Here is a 15,757-nt window from a genome sequence, read left to right as displayed (position 1 = left end):
AAAAAAAAAAAAAAAAAATATATATATATATATATATATATATATATATATATATATATATAAAGGCATGAATATGTTTGAGAAGTTTATAAGTGCCAAAATTTAAATTTTAAAATAAGGTTTAAATATAAATCAAAATGATTGAAACAATAGGTCATAAAGAGGGTCTAAAGGACTACCCATTATAGGGGAGTTCAATAATTTATTCCCAACTTATCTAACTTTTAAGTCCAACAAATAATTTCAAATCAACTTTCATTTTTATTACTTTAATCTGCAAAGTTCTTTTCTATTTTTGAAACTTAGTTAAAAGATGAGTAAATCTCATAAAAAAAAAATACATATTCTTCAAAATAGTATAGAAAAACAAAAAAAGAAAGAAAAGAATAGGCCGTTGAAACAAGGGCTTTTGAATTCAAAGTGAGAGCTCATCATCACCTTTTTCGTATAGCCAAACCATAATTTGACTGGCCCAAAAAAGTATTAACAAAAGGGGTTTTCATTATGGCAAAACTTTTCCATGTAAGAAGCATCTTAATGAGCAAAGAAGGAAGAATAATTCTTCGAGTGTATCATATAGGCTATCCTGTTTTTGTGTCCCAGCTTAAAACTAAAACCAAGCAAAAACTTTCCAGCCAATCAAAATCTAGTATGAATCAGAAAGAAGACAAGACAATTATCAACATGTCTCAATTCAGGAACAAGTTTTCTAACCTGAATAATGATGCCGAAACTTCATGCTTGTTGCTTTCACTTTGCTAAAAAGTTTTTCCCACAGCTTTTGTGCTTCCCTTCATTTCAGAAATCAGCAACACAATTTTCCTTTTGATAGATTTTGTTCAGCATGATGGAAGCATCCCCATTACCTATTTGATGAGATTGAAATTGATGCAGAATTATCAGTACTCAAAGAAAAGTGTCGAGGAATAGCATGTACAGTAAGTAATTCAGCTATGATAAACAACATGAAGCAAAAAACAAGAATTTTTCAATGAGGTTCACTTTTGTCTGCCAATCTAGGTTCGAAGTGAACTTCGGGATGAGGGCTGATTCAGTCCTCATTGAGCAAAAATTCCCTAGAGCTATAGATAGCCAGTAGCCTCAGAGAAAAATAAAGTTTCAGCCGCTCAATCTCTTGCAGAGATAGTGCAGTATCATGTAAGCACGAGAGACACTTTTGATGATTTGTTGGGGTGAGCCATTAGACAGATGACAATTCGGTGAATAAATAAATCATTCCATGAGACAGATGACAGAGAAGAATGGACCGACTTTTCCTTATGATCTTCACAATGACTACTCGATCTTCTACAGTTCTGTGCAAAAGACGATGGTCATTTGCCTTTGAGAAGTTACCAATAATCCATACATGAACATGAGCCATGGTCAAAATGATGGAATCGTTTTCTGTCCCGCACGATGATTCGACGCTTGTAAATCAAGGAGATGAGCTTTAATGAAGCATGACAATCTTCACATATACGTAGGTTCTTAACAATCTTAAGTGGATATTGTGGGGCTGTACTGATTAATCCAAAGGCAACTGCAATCTTCTCACTGTGATACTGCAAGGCCCTTGCCTTGTGTTCTTCATCCGCATTGAGAAACACTTCTAAGGTGTTTGGTCTGTAGCCATTCAACCTTAACTTCGTGGACATTTCTTCCAACATGGCCTGGATTTCTTTGGCTCTAGGATGGGAATCGTCTTCTACGAGAAACTCGTGGATTATTCCATGGATCTCAACCCAACTACACCCAGGGTCTTTTCTAATGTCCATCCCTTTCATCTTCATCCTCACCCCTGCAACTGCCTCCCAATTTCCCAATGAAGCATACATATTTGACAGAGCAACATAGGATCCACTGTCATGAGGAGCCAACTCCATTAAAATCTCAGCCACACGCTCACCCATCTCTATGTTCTTGTGCATCTTACAAGCACCAAGCAAAGCTTTCCATATTACATCATCTGGTGCCATTGGCATGTTTTTGATAAGTGCCTCAGCCTCTTCCAAACGTCCAGCACGGCCTAGTAAATCGACCATGCATCCATAGTGTTCAATTCTTGGCTGTAAACCAACCACCTTAACCATGTGGCTGAAGAATGATCTACCCTCTTCCACAAGCCCCGCATGGCTGCAGGCACTCAAAATTCCAATATAAGCAACATCATTGGGTGTCACACCAGCTTTTTCCATCAAATGGAAGTAATTGATTGCATCCTCTGCGCTACCATGCATCGCAAATGCACTGATTATGGCATTCCAAGTAATGGCATTTCTCTGAGGCAGCCTCTCAAAGACCTGAAGTGCCTTCTCAATGCTCCCACATTTGGAATACATGTCCACCAGGGCAGAACCAAGCACATCATCGATCTCAATCTTATTCTTTCCTGCATACAAATGGATCCATTTCCCCAATTCTAGTGCACCAATTCGTGAAATGGCAGGCAAAACACTCACCAAAGTCACATAGTTTGGATCAATATTGGAAATTTGCATTTCTTGAAACATGTTTATGGCCTCTATGAAATGCCCATTTTGTGCATAACCCGATATCATCACATTCCACGATACCACACTTCTTTGAGGCATTTCGTCGAACAGGTTTCTAGCACTTCTGAAATCCCCGAGTCTAACATGGCCATCAATCATTATATTCCACAAAACAACATTCCCATCTTGTCTCCTCTTATCTACTTCCATTTGACAAGACCCATCAAAATCAACAACACTCTTACAAAACAGAGAATACGCATCTTCCATGAGCGCACACATAACATACATCCGAACGAGATTACTAATTACAAACTCATCCCCATCAAACCCAAACTTCACAATCAACCCATGTACCTGTTTCCCCTCTCGAAGCCTCGAAGCTCTAGCGCAGGCCTTCAACACGGAGGGGAAAGTGAACCGATTGGGCTTCACACGCCCATCGCACAACATCCCGCGAAAGAGCATCAAAGCCTCCGATTGGTGATGTTCGTTGTTGCTCTCAGCAAGAACTCTCAAAATGGTGTTCCAACAGAAGCAATTGGGTTCCGGCATCTGATGGAAGACCGAGCGGGCATAATCGATATTGCGTTGCGAAGAAAATGCGCAGAATCTGATCACTTCAGCGGCCGTAAGAGGGTCTTGAATTTGACCAGTTTTAATGAAAACAGCGTGGAGTTGCTTCAAGTCTCTGGCTGTTTTGCATGATGTTATTGATCTTGGGAGGACTGATGATGGTTGAGCTGAAAAATTGACGATCCCATTTGAGTTGTAAAATACGGAATTCATGGGAAGTTGTCGTCAAATTTAGCTTTGGGTATTGGGTTGAGAAATGAACAGAGAGGAAGATGATGAGCAACCAATGGTGGGAGGATTCAGTGGCCTGGCTTGCCTTGGTTCGTGGAGTTCTTCCCAGAATCGTGTTTCTGATGTTGCCAATTTCGACAATGGTCTTTGATAATCCCGCGGACATTATCTACAATAATATCATTCTACGTAACCTGCGGCTCCATGGAGATTTTTTTGGTATTATATTTTATTTTTATTTTTACATTTTATTAAAATAATATTATTTTTAAAACTATATAAAAAAAAAAAGTATTGTATTTTTAATATATATGTTATTTGTATATCTACCAAAAAAAAGTAACAAGCCCTGACCCAATATTTAATAATAAGACATTTTAATTTATTTATTAAAAAAAATTAATTTTTTTTTATTTATAGATTTTTCAAAAATATCAAACGACGACATTTTCGTTAAAACATCATCGGCGCTTAATACATTGGATAGATAAGATAATATTTGTTGGAAATGCAAAAATGACCTTTTAAGCTTGATAGAATAGTTTGTTCGTGCGCTTTTATGTACTTAATTACTTTAGATTAAGCAGTAATGTGGTTTTAGTAGTTATGTTCGTTAAATTTTATTTAATTTATCAATATACAAACACCTCATTTTAAAATTATCCCGAAACTTTAAAAAATTAGGTTAAAAGATGCTCTTACCATAAACGCTAAACCCTAAACGCTAAACGCTACATTTTTTTTCCCTTCTACTAATGAATATAGTAAAAGATTAAGTATATTTTAAACAAGTACTACTGATTTTCATCTAGTCAGAGTATTTATTGACATCATTTCTTGTTGATTACTGGGATGATGCAATTCATATTGGATGCTTAAAATAAGAAACTAACCTCCATGCTCAGACTCATGACCCAGCTAATATCCACAACTTGGAAGCTGGGACCTGCTCAAAGGGCTTCATGGTTGATATCAACAAGTCAGTTCTCACACCACAATACACCAAATAATAGAAAGACGTGATGTAGATACATAATAACTATGTGAATCACAGAAGAAAAAGACACCTCTTTGAACCATTCATTATTCCATTGCTTCCAAGCGACGAAAACATTTTCTATTTTTGTTGATGAGATTTTGGCAACATTCTTCGCAGAATCTCGATTAATAAAAGGCATTCTTAGCTATGGCAACTCGACTGAAATTCACCCGAATTGGACTTCACGAGATCAACTGATCCGATCAAACAACTAGTTAAATATAAACTAGGAGGCAGGAGAATTCAGTAGAACCTTTTGGTGCCAATTCGTCTCCTACACGTCCTTGTATAATAACTGGTATTTTGGAATTCGCTCAGGAGGCAATGGACAACTCACAATGAGCTTGCCTTTCATAGCTCCCCTAAATATTGCCTGCCATAAGAGAAAAGGGAGAATGTTTTCAAGTCCGTTTCCAAAACAATGCATACATGATAATCAAATTACACGTTATCTGATCTGACATGAAATTTGAATGATAAAACAGCTTATATTTAGTGAAAGACCAATATAATTGCTCAGTGTGTTCAATGTACCAAATTTCCTGAAATAAATCCAGAGCAGTACTACCCAATCACCAAAATTCAACAATCTGTAGCTTCTCGTTTATGTTCCGAAAATAGAGGACTCTGCAGTACCTCGACGTGACATGAATGTGAAAAGGTTTCAAGAATTGCCTTACACTTACCTCCACAACATCAATAAAATCCTGCTTTTCGTGAAAAGCACCAATCCACTTCGTATGATCTGCAGTCCTGCATGTCAAAAGAATACCCTTTCATCATTAAAAAAAAAAAAACGGAGAATAATACATAGGAGGAATAATTAGATATTCCTAAACCAAAATACTCAATAAGAAAAATAACTCTTTAATTGATGGAAAATAAACAAGATTGTACAAGACTTTCAAGAGAATACTTCAGTTCAAAGGAATTAAGATAGTAATACCCTCAAAACTGGAAGATCTCTCTTCCTCACGAAAAATTCAGTGATTTTCTAATGAATCTAATCGGAAGTCCCCAAAAGAGCACAAATAAGATTAATCCATAATATTTTAGCTTTAAAGGAAGAACCACCGGAAGGGCAGGTGTTAAGCAAATATGCCAACCGGGTATTAGAACCTAACGGAAGAGAGTTAAATAAAGAGGTCATTTGCATAATTCTCCTTGCTCCTTAGCAACGTGCAACAAGTAGGAGAAACAGCAAATTGCAAATTACTTATTTGAAGCTTGTCTTCAGCCCACTTAAATCAAATACCAAATAAAAATATTGATTTTCAGGACATTTAGTTCTATAAATGACAATATAAACACTTTAAGAAAGGCCTTATTATGTACCGTGAGATCTGCCAAGAGGGACTAGCTCACTCACACCTCAAAACTCATATGATGGAGTAACTATCTGATCTAACAAACATACGGTATTAGAAAACTTGATATCATATATCCTAAGTAGATGGTCTGGTCAAAATAGGTTGAACTAATAATCTCTAAGACATTTGGGGACTAATAGCTTGTTCCTTTCACAACTAAGCCAACCCAAGTTGCTCATGTTTCTAATTTTTGTTTCATGAATTATAATTGAATATAAAAACATTAGAAGAATACTACGACAACAAAACGTGTAGAAACAACACAAAAATTAACAGCTACAAGAAAACATTCTATTATACACTGTACCACATTATAGCTTTTAAATTTACTCAGAGTTGTCTTCACCATAAACATGAAGTATTGAGGAAACAATTAAACTTGATAAAACGACGATAATCTAAGCATCCTCTAGAGTAGACTCTTAGAGGTTCATTTTGTGTGTAATAAGAAGCAAATACTTCAATTGGCAATAAGAGATGCGATAAGTTATTGAGCAGATAACGCATCCTCCCAAAGATAACCAATTGTTGCTTTTCTTATTCCAATAAAAATAAATACTCTTTCTTCTCATTTCAACAGCAACTATTTGTTAATAATCCCAAGGGATGTTAAGTGCTCTACTGTGACAAATCCAGTAGCTAAGGCCGCACAGATCAACCATATGCAATGTTACTAAACATATTTGAACAGAAATCAAGCAATAAATTAACTAAGACCAGCAGGATAAAACTCACCCTGAATCCATCTTCATATGATGAGCATTGAAGAAGAAAACAGTGGACGGTATAAGAGTTATGTCAAAGTACTTGATGTAAACCTGTATTTCTTCTGAATCAATATCAACCAGTGCTATTGAAGCAAACTTCGACACTTCTCGAGCGCACTTAGCAAGCTTAATCATCGAAAGAGTGAAACATAAGGAAAACAAAATCATAAATTCTGAAAAAGCATATCAATCGTGAAAGATGAAAACAAAATTCAGGGAATTGGTAACACACAATATCATCGAGGAGGAGACAAACTGAATCGGAACACCGCCCAAATCGGAGAATGAGAACCTTATCAATAGTGTCCCTAATGATGGAATCCACTTCTCTCTTCGTTGTTAAGGTCCTTAAAAGATAGCTCATCCTCCTTCTCCTGCAATCCGCCTAAACAAATTTAGTTAAAGAAACCAAACAAGCTTCATACACACCCTAGGGTTGTCTAATTAAACTTTTTTTTTAACTATTCACACATATATAATGCAACTCTTCATATCTTTACATGTTCCACAGATCATAAACTAGCTTGCAAAAACTAAAAAACAAAACAAAAACACCCCAAAATCACAAGTTATAGCAGAATACGATAGATAACAAGAAACAGAGAAAGAGGTGCATTAACATACGATTACACGGATTACAGCAATTAAAACCTACAAAAGTTAAAACATACTAACGCCATAGATCTTCAACCAAAAAATTGGAACGAGAGAGAAAAATTAAGATTAAGAGCAATCAGGAAAGGTAAATAGCAACAACACCCAGATACTAGAAATTAATTCAAGGAACAAACAAAGCTTAATCAAGAGACAATGAGGAGACTTAATGCGCGATGAGAGGAAGAATGTAGCACCGGGAGATGCAGCTATCGGGAAAGACGAATTGAAACAGGTGGGTAAAGTAGCGTTCAAAGTAGCTGGAGCATCAAATTGTTCGAAATAGCAGGCATGGTTGAGGGATTAAAGGCAGCGAAGAGGATAAATCCGATTGGGCGGTGGCTATTGGGTTCAAAGTAGATTCTCTGGTTCAGTCACGTTGGGAGCGGCAATAACAAGGACGACTTAGCTAATTAAATATTACTTTAATCCGTGTTATATATTTATTATATTATATGTACATTTTAATTTTAAAAGAAATGAGGAAATAATTATAATTTTTTTAAAAAAATAAGAAACAAAAATTATTATTATATATATATATATATATATATGATTTTTTAAAATTATTGTATAAAAAAAGAAGAAAGAAAAAAGAAACCCTACATTCTGCGCCCCTTATCTTGCTTCTCCCTCCCGTTGCCGCCGCCACACAGTTACCAGCACCGGTTTGTTTTTCCCTCTTCGCTGCAGTCGCACGCTGTCGCCCTCCATCGGTAACGTCTGTTTCTTCCTTCTCTCCTTATCTCCCTCTCTGCCCCAACCTCACCGGCACGACTGCTCAGTCTTCTTCTTCTCGTCGCCGACTGCCCACTGAATTTTCTGCTCGTCGCTAAGGTGCCACTCTGTCTTCCGAAACCCCTCCCTCTCTCATGCTCGTTACTGAGTTTGCATGGATTTTTTTTTCTTCAATTCAAGCAATTCGTAAATAGGGTAAAATTGAAAGGAGGTTAAATTTGATCTAAAATATTGCCAAGTCCGACCTATTTTCGACTGGTTTTTTTTGGGTTAAGGAGGTATTTTTAGATGATTGAGGAATTTGCTATGTAAGGTTGTTTTGCTTATTTGGATTGTTCTACTTGAGAATTATGTATTCTGGAAAGTATCTTTCTTATATGCACTCATTTTCAGCCGGTAGTTGAAGTAAATTTAGTATAGATTTTGATTTTACATGAATTCAGGGATTGAGTAAAGCATTTGATTGAGTCTTGGTGCTCTATAGTCTTCACGAAGAGAATAGGGTGATCAGAGAACAGAATTCTTTTTTTTTTTTTTTTTAAACATCAGTGGATTATGCAGTTATTCGTTTCTATAGAATTGTTCTACACCCCTGCAAATTGCATTAGGAATAATCGTTTGGAATGTGACAACTTGGTAGGTCATGGCAGAATCAAACTCGCCTGGTTCGTTTCAATCTCCTCCTGCTCCCCCACATCCTATGGTTATTGATGGGGCGAATCATGATCTAGCTCTAGCCTCTTGTGAATTTTTTACTCGTCGAGAAGTACTCGAGCGTCGGTCCCGGAGAGTGAAACAACTTTGTCGAGTATATAGGGAACTGTACTGGGCTTTAATGGAGGAACTCAAGCGCAAGTACAGGGAGTATTATTGGACATATGGCAAGAGTCCATTTAAGGAGGACGAGAAGGAGGCTGAGGGCATTGGTGATTATCCAGAGGGTATTGGGGAGAACGGAAAGCTAGGATTAGGTTCTGTGACCGGGAGTGATGAGATTAGAAGGTGTGATGTCACAGGTTGCAAGGCAAAGGCGATGGCATTGACAAAATACTGTCATGCTCATATCCTCTCGGATAAAAAGCAGAGGCTCTACAAGGGTTGCACCTTTGTAATCAAGAGGTTTGCATTCTATATCAATTATTTTCGCTGCTTAGTAATACTATGAGTTTTCTACTTAATAAGCAATAGCCATAAATATAGACTCGTCTAGTATTGATATCAATACGATGATTTATAAGTATCTTGAGTTTCTTCTTCTCTTTGGACTGTCTTAAGATATAATTTTGCTAGAGCTCGTCCGAGTAGATCCTAAGGTTAAAGGCTGTATAAAAGCTTTTCTAATGCTGAAGTCTCCCCAAATTCCTATTGTAGAATGTAGCACCATTTCCAATCCTCTTAGTTAAAGAGCAATGGTTATCATCTATCTACTGCTTGAATTTACCAAGTGAAAACCATGTGGTAAGAAACCAACCAAGCTTATTACAATATTTACAGCAAATTTGTTGCCCCAAGGCCTATAGGCTGTTTTTTGTGTCCCAATCCCAAATTATGAGGGCAATGTAAGTGAGTTGAATCTAATTAATGAAATGCAGCCTCCCTTAGGATCTGCTCTATTACGGCCCAAGCCCACCGCTAGCCGATATTTCCTCTTTGAGCTTTCCCTTTAGGCTTCCCCTCAAGGTTTATGAAACGCATCTGCGAGGAGGTTTCCATACCCTTGTAAAGAATGCTTCATTATCCTCCTCAACCGAGGTGGGATTTCACATGCTCCTTCCCAAAGAACTCTCGAATATTTGTAGTGATCCTTGTCATACCCTCTGTACAGTTTAATGATTTTTTTTATAATTGGAAGATAGTCAACATGGTTGAGCTGAATTAGATGGTCACACCTTTTGATTGCATTGATCCAAAGTTGATGTCCGCACACTTTGGTTAAGCTTTTATTTTTCATTTGGGGTCTTTTGTATTTGTATCCTTCCCTGGAATTAGAAGCAATGTACATTGACATTCCGTATAATGGGTTGGCATAGATGTGTTGTGTTGAGGAAACTATGTTTTTTTCTTTTTTTTTTTTTTTGCGTTTTTTGTTAACAAGAAATTCGCTTTCATTTGCAGTATGCAGTCCGGACCGCTTCTATGTTCAAAGCCTGTTTTAAGATCTACTGTTCCTTGCTACTGCCCTGGTCATCTACAAAAAGGCGAAAAGTGTTTAGCTAGAGATTTAAGAAAGGCAGGTCTTAACGTCTCGTCGACTAGTAAACTTCGTCCTGATTTCCATGTATTAGTAGCTGAATGCGTTCGCCAAATACAAGTCAAAAGAAGGGCGGCGAGAAAGGCCACTGCTGTTAAAATTGAAAGCAACTGAGAAGGTGAAGACTAGTTGTTAGGCCCCTCAGTTTGAATAAGAACATGTTGCAGTTGGTACATGTGTATTCAATCCAACCCGAAACCCCCAATGGAAGAATTGTTGATAAAACCAATTTTCGTGTACGATCCAATCCCTTGTTCCTTCCTCTCCCTTGCTGCACATTTGTTGTGTAATATTCGATCAAAAGGTCGATGCAATGTGCAGATGATTAGCAGATTGCAGGGATGTACATTCCTTCTCGTGTTTTATGAAAGGACCGATTTAGTGTCAGCTTCCTTCTCTACAGGGTTTGCTGGTATCATTTTTCCCAACTTGCAATAAAGGATTATAATCAATAGCTCGAGACGAAAATGATTGTTTGTAGAAGAAAGCCTACAGTTCGGTAATTTCGTTTTCCTCTACCAAATAAGGATGTTGGAGTAACATTTCTGCAGACCATCTTTGCTTAGGGTCTCTTTGAAAGCACTTTTGGAGAATTCCCTTGGTATGGTCGGAGTTTTTATCTCGTTTACGAGTTTCAACACATCACACGCGTATTTGCCATTAAATTCACCATCCCAGACGCTCTCCCCACCTACCATATTAATCAAAACACAACCCAGAGTCCAAATATGTAAGGATGGTGTAATGTCACCAATAAAAGACTCGGGAGACATGTATTCAGGCGTCCCTCTAAAACTCAATTTATAACCAAAACTCGACTTTGGTCTCTGTTCTTTCATATACATCTTCGTCGGCTATTTTGAGATCGGGTTTGCCATGTTGAGAGGGAAAAACAAGAACATTAGAAGGTTTGAAATCACAATGCACAAAGCCTTTGGAATGAATACAAGAAAGGCCTGTAAGCATCATACGAAGATACCCTTTGAGCTCATCCTCCGGCAGCTTCTTGCGTTGGTTGATAAGGTCATCCAAAGACCCACCGGCGGCGTACTCCAAACCCAGATTGTAAACGCTGCACTTGCCGTCGTCTTCGGCGGCGACTAGGTGGCCGATGAGCTGAAGGATTTGAGGAGAGCCGATGAATTTGGACAAGATGAGGGCTTCTTTGTTGAGTGAGTAGGCCACCAAGTCAGCTCATCGGCCCAAATCCTTAGACTAAATTTAAAAAATTAGAAAGTATTTGATTTAAATATCATTTTGATTTTGTTCTATTTGATTTATGAAATAATCTCTCGTTTTTTAATTTAGTATTTATTTGATTTATGAAATTTTGTTGATTGGGAAAGCTAAATAAGGTTTTTTCTTTTTCTTAGGAAAAAAAAAAAGTAATATTTATAAGAGGTAAAGTAAAAAAAATAATATTTATAAACTCATTTTTTTTAGTTTGGTTATAAATTTAAATTTTATATCTAATCCAACTTCAAATTTTTAATTTTATATATAATAAATTAGTGAATTTAAAAAAAAAATTGATTAAAAATTGATAGATTTGACTAAATAAATTTATAATTCAATAAATTATTATTAATTAAGAAATTAAGAGGAAAGAAAGCCAAATAGCAAATAACCTAAATAATTAGAAATTAGGAACACCATCGAAATTGAAGTTCGAAGTAGAAGGAATGGAGTTACCTCAGACATGGTAGAATGAGGAATAATGTTGATCTTCTTCGTCCTCTCGGCCGAGAATGTTGTGCACACTGACATTGGAACAGAAGCTAACGACCTCTTATTGAGCTTGTTCATCGGAGACGGCAATGGAAGCACTCTTTTCCACCAAACTTTTCATTCTCACGCCTGATTTCACAGTTCATAATCCTCGCTAAAAACGTAGATCAGGTTCTCCTGTCCAACGCATTTCCTTTCCATTCTCACGCAGATCGCTCGGCATGACGGAAATCTCGAGGAATTCCATGGTCTCCACATCAATTTTCCACAGAACGAACGAAGGACCGGCAGGGGAGTTACAGAGTCCCGCCGAAACAAGGCGGTCGGTGCAAGAAATTAAAAATGAAAAGACAACTCCAGGAGGTTGAAGAGTTTGGACTTCACTCCATACATGATCGTGTAAATCGAAGCAAGAAACTAAGAAGGAGTAACTTCCGAGAACGTAGAACTTACCTTCGAACAAAGCGGAAGAGAGAGAGCGCGAGGAGATTCCGGATCAATCCGGGGGCAATGGCGAATAGAGCTCCTAAAAATCAGCGTCCGGATCGTAAATCTCGACAGATAAATGGGCGGCCGCCTAGAAGTCGTACGCCTTCGACGACGGTAAACTGGAGATTCGACTTGGATCCGGATCGGAAAATTCCGAGGAGAGGATCCATCCGTGCGAATCTGAGAGGCGAAGTGATGGTCCAAGACGGATTGAAGATCGGAGAGAAAGAGAAGTGAGGCGCGGTAGTGAAGAAGAAGCCGTCGGAGCCAAGGAAGGAGGAGGAACCAGAGATCAGAGAGAAGATCGAAGGCGAAGAACTGATTGTCCTTCGAGTAGGAGGTGAGGCTGGAAAATTCAGCCACTGGTGAAAAGAGGGAGCTCGAGAGGGCATCAATGGCGGCTACCACTAAAATAGGTATTTGTTATCCATCAACTCCGGGTTTGCAACCATAAATTTGTGCAAACTACACCACTTCTAGTTCCGGATTTGCAACCATGAATCTGGTTCCAAGTTTGCAACCATAAATTTACACAAATTACCACTCCATTTATATTTTATTAAGAGCAAAAAAACACATAACCACTTAAATAAAATATAGGATAACATATAAATAGAACCACCATCACACTAGATTGATCAAATGAAATCATTATCCCATTTATATACAAAGATTGGAAAAGGACATCATGCAATCATTTAGAACTTAAATTCAGATAAAATAAAGGATTGTGATTCCATCTGAGAACACTTCCAAAAGATGACGCTTATTACTCTTATCCGGCTGCTTCTTGCTTCTTGTTGAGGGCCAATTGCTGGGCGGGGTATTCTGCATCAAGATGATGGCCAACTAAACGCCTCCCTTGGAGACTTCGGAAGCACAAATTTCTTGATGTTCCAGACGACCCAACAAGATGGGATGGATGGATGGATGGATGGATCATTGCTGGGATGCCCGCCTGTGGTTGTTTAACAATTTAACCTGTTTTTAGGCATTGAGACCGAGACACGAAACCAAACACACTCCATTTCATTTTGGAACAAATCTCCCTCAAAACTCAAGGGCATATAGATGTTTACCACAGAAGACCAATCCTCTCATGGTTGATCTGTATCAGATTCAGGCCTCGTTACGCGTCTCCTTCTCGTAGGTGGTGATGCATCGTCGCCCATTCCGATGTATATGCGGAAATCCTCATCTGCATCTTCTTGTAATCCCAAAAGGTTTTCACCCCAAAGGAACCGGCGCTCTGGTACGGGTGTTCCTCCTCCAGAGCGTCGATGCCTCACCCAAGACCTTGAACGTGGCCTTGGCTCTCGAGCACCATCAACCGATCCAAACATATGAAACAGAAAGAAACTAGTCAGCAATGGCCCATTGACATCACCTGTGCCACTGTCTCTTTCAGCTGCCACCATACCACCATCTCCATTTTCAATTACGTAGTCTCCAACCACAAGGGCACCAGGCATGGCTGAGCGGATGGCACTAACAACATCACCAACTTCTCTCTGTCGCTCCAAGCGTCTCCATGCCCGTTCTCTAGATGGGTCTATGACTGAAGGCCGTGTTGTCGGGTGAACTCTTCTAGCATGCCTGCGTAGTTCCTGGTAGTTGCCAGAGAATGAGCAAGTTTCACGGGAGCAACTTCGTTTCTTTAGATTAAGATATTCTCTTGCTTCTTCTATAACTTCCCAGCCTAGCACGGCTCCTCGGCACATGGGGCACTTCAAATCTGAGTACTCGGATGAGTTCACAGCACCCAAACCTTCCTGCTCATCCCTTTCAGTATTAGACCCAGCACCAACAGTATCCAGATCTCCAGCCTCATTTGAGTCTAAAGTTCTATTAGAATTTTCAGTTCCATTATCCCCTAAAACTACAACAGGTAATCCAGCAGATGCAACAGTGTTCCTTTCATTTATATTTTGATTATCATCAACTTCATTCAAATCAATGCTCAGACCCAGGTTGTTTGTAGGACTACTAAAGCTATATGGATTTATAGGTGAAGGACTTGATAAGCGTGGACTCTTCCTAGTTTCTTCTCTTAATTTTTTGAATTGGTCAAAGCAATTTGAATGCCTATGGCTTGTGTCACATATATAAGGTTTGCAACCCTTGTGATGAGAGCTGCAAAGTAGAAGAACAGCATTATGTGGGTGGTCCATGCAGATAGGGCAGGAGACTTCATCCAATTCTTTATGCAAAGCAAGGATATCTGAATCATTATGAATTCTTCGTTTCACACCAGCCATCTTGAGCACTAGGTAAATCACTAAGCATATTTAATAGATCAGAATGCTTCTACTGACAACAATAGCACAATACTTATAGTAAGCTAAAAACAATTCAGAAACAGCTAGAAAAGTCGTTTGTTTTATGGGTCTTTAAGGAGAAAAGGAGGATTGTCACAAAACTAATAAAGCATCCAATTTTAACATCAAAACAAAGATACATCATACCAAGAAAATGTAAATTGTAAATACATAAACAAAAAAGAAAAAAGTGTTCTAAATTTCACAAAGGACAGTAACACAAAGAAAAAAAAAATCAAGATATCCATTTCATGTTATCAAAGTGCACACAACGCAAACATTAAATTGACCATTGCATATCACACAAAAAAATGTGAACCAAATTAAGAGAGGACCTAAGATAAATGAAAGTTCATGAAGACAGTAGCCATACATGCAATATACAACGTACATATAAATATATTACCCGGAAATATATCAAGCAATTGCATGGTTACTCACCAAGAGAAGCAGCTCTTTTTATATTTCCTACAGGAGGCTTCTCAGTCTCTATTTGTGCTACCAATTCAAATCTACAGAATGCTTACTCTGGCTTTATTAAAGCGAAATCACAGGTCTACTAATTGAAAGCAAAGAACTGTAACTGTAGGAGTAATTGGTGGACTACACCCTTGACTAAAACTATTAGCAACTTCTCCAAGACGCCAAGGTCTGTACAAGTCCTTGACCTGCATTTATGCAGCGTAAAAGAAATTTGATGGTTATAAATACAAGATCTCAATTTTGAAAGGAAAAGGCAACTACAAAATAAAAATGTATTCAACAACTATTGGCATGTCCATTAAGAAAACATATCTAGGGCTAAATTTGAAAATTCAAATCAAACAAACACATAAATCCTGGTCAATTTTATTTCTAATACAAACCCTGCCAACGAAGTGTTAAAAACAACAAACCCAAAACCAGCAACAATGGAAGAAGAAAACGTGCAAAACAAAAAACAACTTCCCTCACCAAAAAGTTAAGCATATGTGAAAACAGACAATATCACTATCCTCAAAGGAAAATTCTTAACGACATCCTTCGGATTCCAAAGGCAACCCCCCTTGACATCCCCATTACACGGGAAAAAAAGAGTCAAAAAAAAAAAAAAAAAAAAAA

At 37.9% G+C, this 15,757-nt stretch overlaps 6 protein-coding genes across 12 annotated transcripts in view; 1 reads left to right on the top strand and 5 right to left on the bottom strand.

The window, feature by feature from the left end:
- Nucleotides 1–4,263, bottom strand: part of LOC111456131 (pentatricopeptide repeat-containing protein At5g48910) — a 7,565-nt gene extending 3,302 nt beyond the window's left edge. Inside the window, exons 1-3 of one of the 2 annotated variants that reach the window (XM_023097901.1) lie at nt 4,196–4,263; nt 1,273–3,471; nt 715–866 (exon numbers count right to left, since the gene is read on the bottom strand). In XM_023097901.1, the coding sequence (XP_022953669.1) occupies nt 1,353–3,284 (1,932 nt within the window). In that variant the 5' untranslated portion in view covers nt 3,285–3,471; nt 4,196–4,263 and the 3' untranslated portion in view covers nt 715–866; nt 1,273–1,352. Of the gene's footprint in view, nt 1–714; nt 867–1,272; nt 3,497–4,195 lie in introns of both variants that reach the window. The other variant, XM_023097902.1, reaches the window with a different exon arrangement.
- Nucleotides 4,251–7,514, bottom strand: LOC111456136 (thioredoxin-like protein 4B). Of its 3 annotated transcripts, XR_002712699.1 has the most exons (6): nt 7,330–7,513; nt 6,711–6,852; nt 6,447–6,604; nt 5,028–5,094; nt 4,503–4,714; nt 4,251–4,471 (listed from the first exon to the last, which is right to left on the bottom strand). XR_002712699.1 is itself a non-coding variant. In XM_023097911.1 (5 exons), exons 2-5 carry the CDS (start codon nt 6,840–6,842, stop codon nt 4,616–4,618), a joined length of 456 nt encoding a protein of 151 aa, XP_022953679.1. In that variant the 5' UTR covers nt 6,843–6,852; nt 7,330–7,513; the 3' UTR covers nt 4,251–4,615. The 3 variants fall into 3 exon arrangements, 2 of the variants coding, with proteins under 2 accessions (XP_022953679.1, XP_022953680.1); XM_023097911.1 differs by having other exon boundaries at nt 4,251–4,714; XM_023097912.1 differs by lacking the exon at nt 4,251–4,471 and having other exon boundaries at nt 4,525–4,714; nt 7,238–7,514.
- Nucleotides 7,515–7,708: 194 nt separating this feature from the next.
- LOC111456134 (INO80 complex subunit D-like) lies at nt 7,709–10,508 on the top strand. The gene is made up of 3 exons (XM_023097909.1): nt 7,709–7,969; nt 8,511–8,989; nt 9,986–10,508. Exons 2-3 carry the CDS (start codon nt 8,514–8,516, stop codon nt 10,233–10,235), a joined length of 726 nt encoding a protein of 241 aa, XP_022953677.1. The 5' UTR covers nt 7,709–7,969; nt 8,511–8,513; the 3' UTR covers nt 10,236–10,508.
- A 74-nt stretch (nt 10,509–10,582) lies between these two features.
- LOC111456298 (mitogen-activated protein kinase kinase kinase 17-like) lies at nt 10,583–11,777 on the bottom strand. The gene is made up of 3 exons (XM_023098127.1): nt 11,750–11,777; nt 10,930–11,314; nt 10,583–10,761 (listed from the first exon to the last, which is right to left on the bottom strand). The coding sequence occupies exons 1-3, from the start codon at nt 11,775–11,777 to the stop codon at nt 10,611–10,613; spliced, it is 564 nt and encodes a 187-aa protein (XP_022953895.1). The 3' UTR covers nt 10,583–10,610.
- LOC111456133 (F-box/kelch-repeat protein At3g24760) lies at nt 11,223–12,883 on the bottom strand. Its single transcript, XM_023097908.1, is given in 6 exon segments — nt 11,223–11,336; nt 11,814–11,907; nt 11,910–12,042; nt 12,044–12,421; nt 12,423–12,787; nt 12,834–12,883. Coding segments are annotated over 4 exon segments (912 nt in total). The 5' UTR covers nt 12,731–12,787; nt 12,834–12,883; the 3' UTR covers nt 11,223–11,336; nt 11,814.
- A 64-nt stretch (nt 12,884–12,947) lies between these two features.
- The window catches only part of LOC111456132, a 4,153-nt gene continuing 1,343 nt past the window's right edge, over nt 12,948–15,757 (bottom strand). Inside the window, exons 2-4 of one of the 4 annotated variants that reach the window (XM_023097905.1) lie at nt 15,098–15,324; nt 13,418–14,616; nt 12,948–13,296 (exon numbers count right to left, since the gene is read on the bottom strand). In XM_023097905.1, coding sequence (XP_022953673.1) covers nt 13,436–14,596 — 1,161 coding nt within the window. In that variant the 5' untranslated portion in view covers nt 14,597–14,616; nt 15,098–15,324 and the 3' untranslated portion in view covers nt 12,948–13,296; nt 13,418–13,435. Of the gene's footprint in view, nt 13,297–13,417; nt 15,325–15,757 lie in introns of all 4 variants that reach the window. The other 3 variants (XM_023097907.1, XM_023097906.1, XM_023097904.1) reach the window with 3 other exon arrangements.

This window comes from Cucurbita moschata, unplaced genomic scaffold, assembly GCF_002738365.1.
Source record: "Cucurbita moschata cultivar Rifu unplaced genomic scaffold, Cmos_1.0 Cmo_Scf00018, whole genome shotgun sequence".
Classification (NCBI taxonomy): domain Eukaryota; kingdom Viridiplantae; phylum Streptophyta; class Magnoliopsida; order Cucurbitales; family Cucurbitaceae; genus Cucurbita; species Cucurbita moschata.
This window is presented reverse-complemented; position numbering and strand designations above follow the sequence as displayed.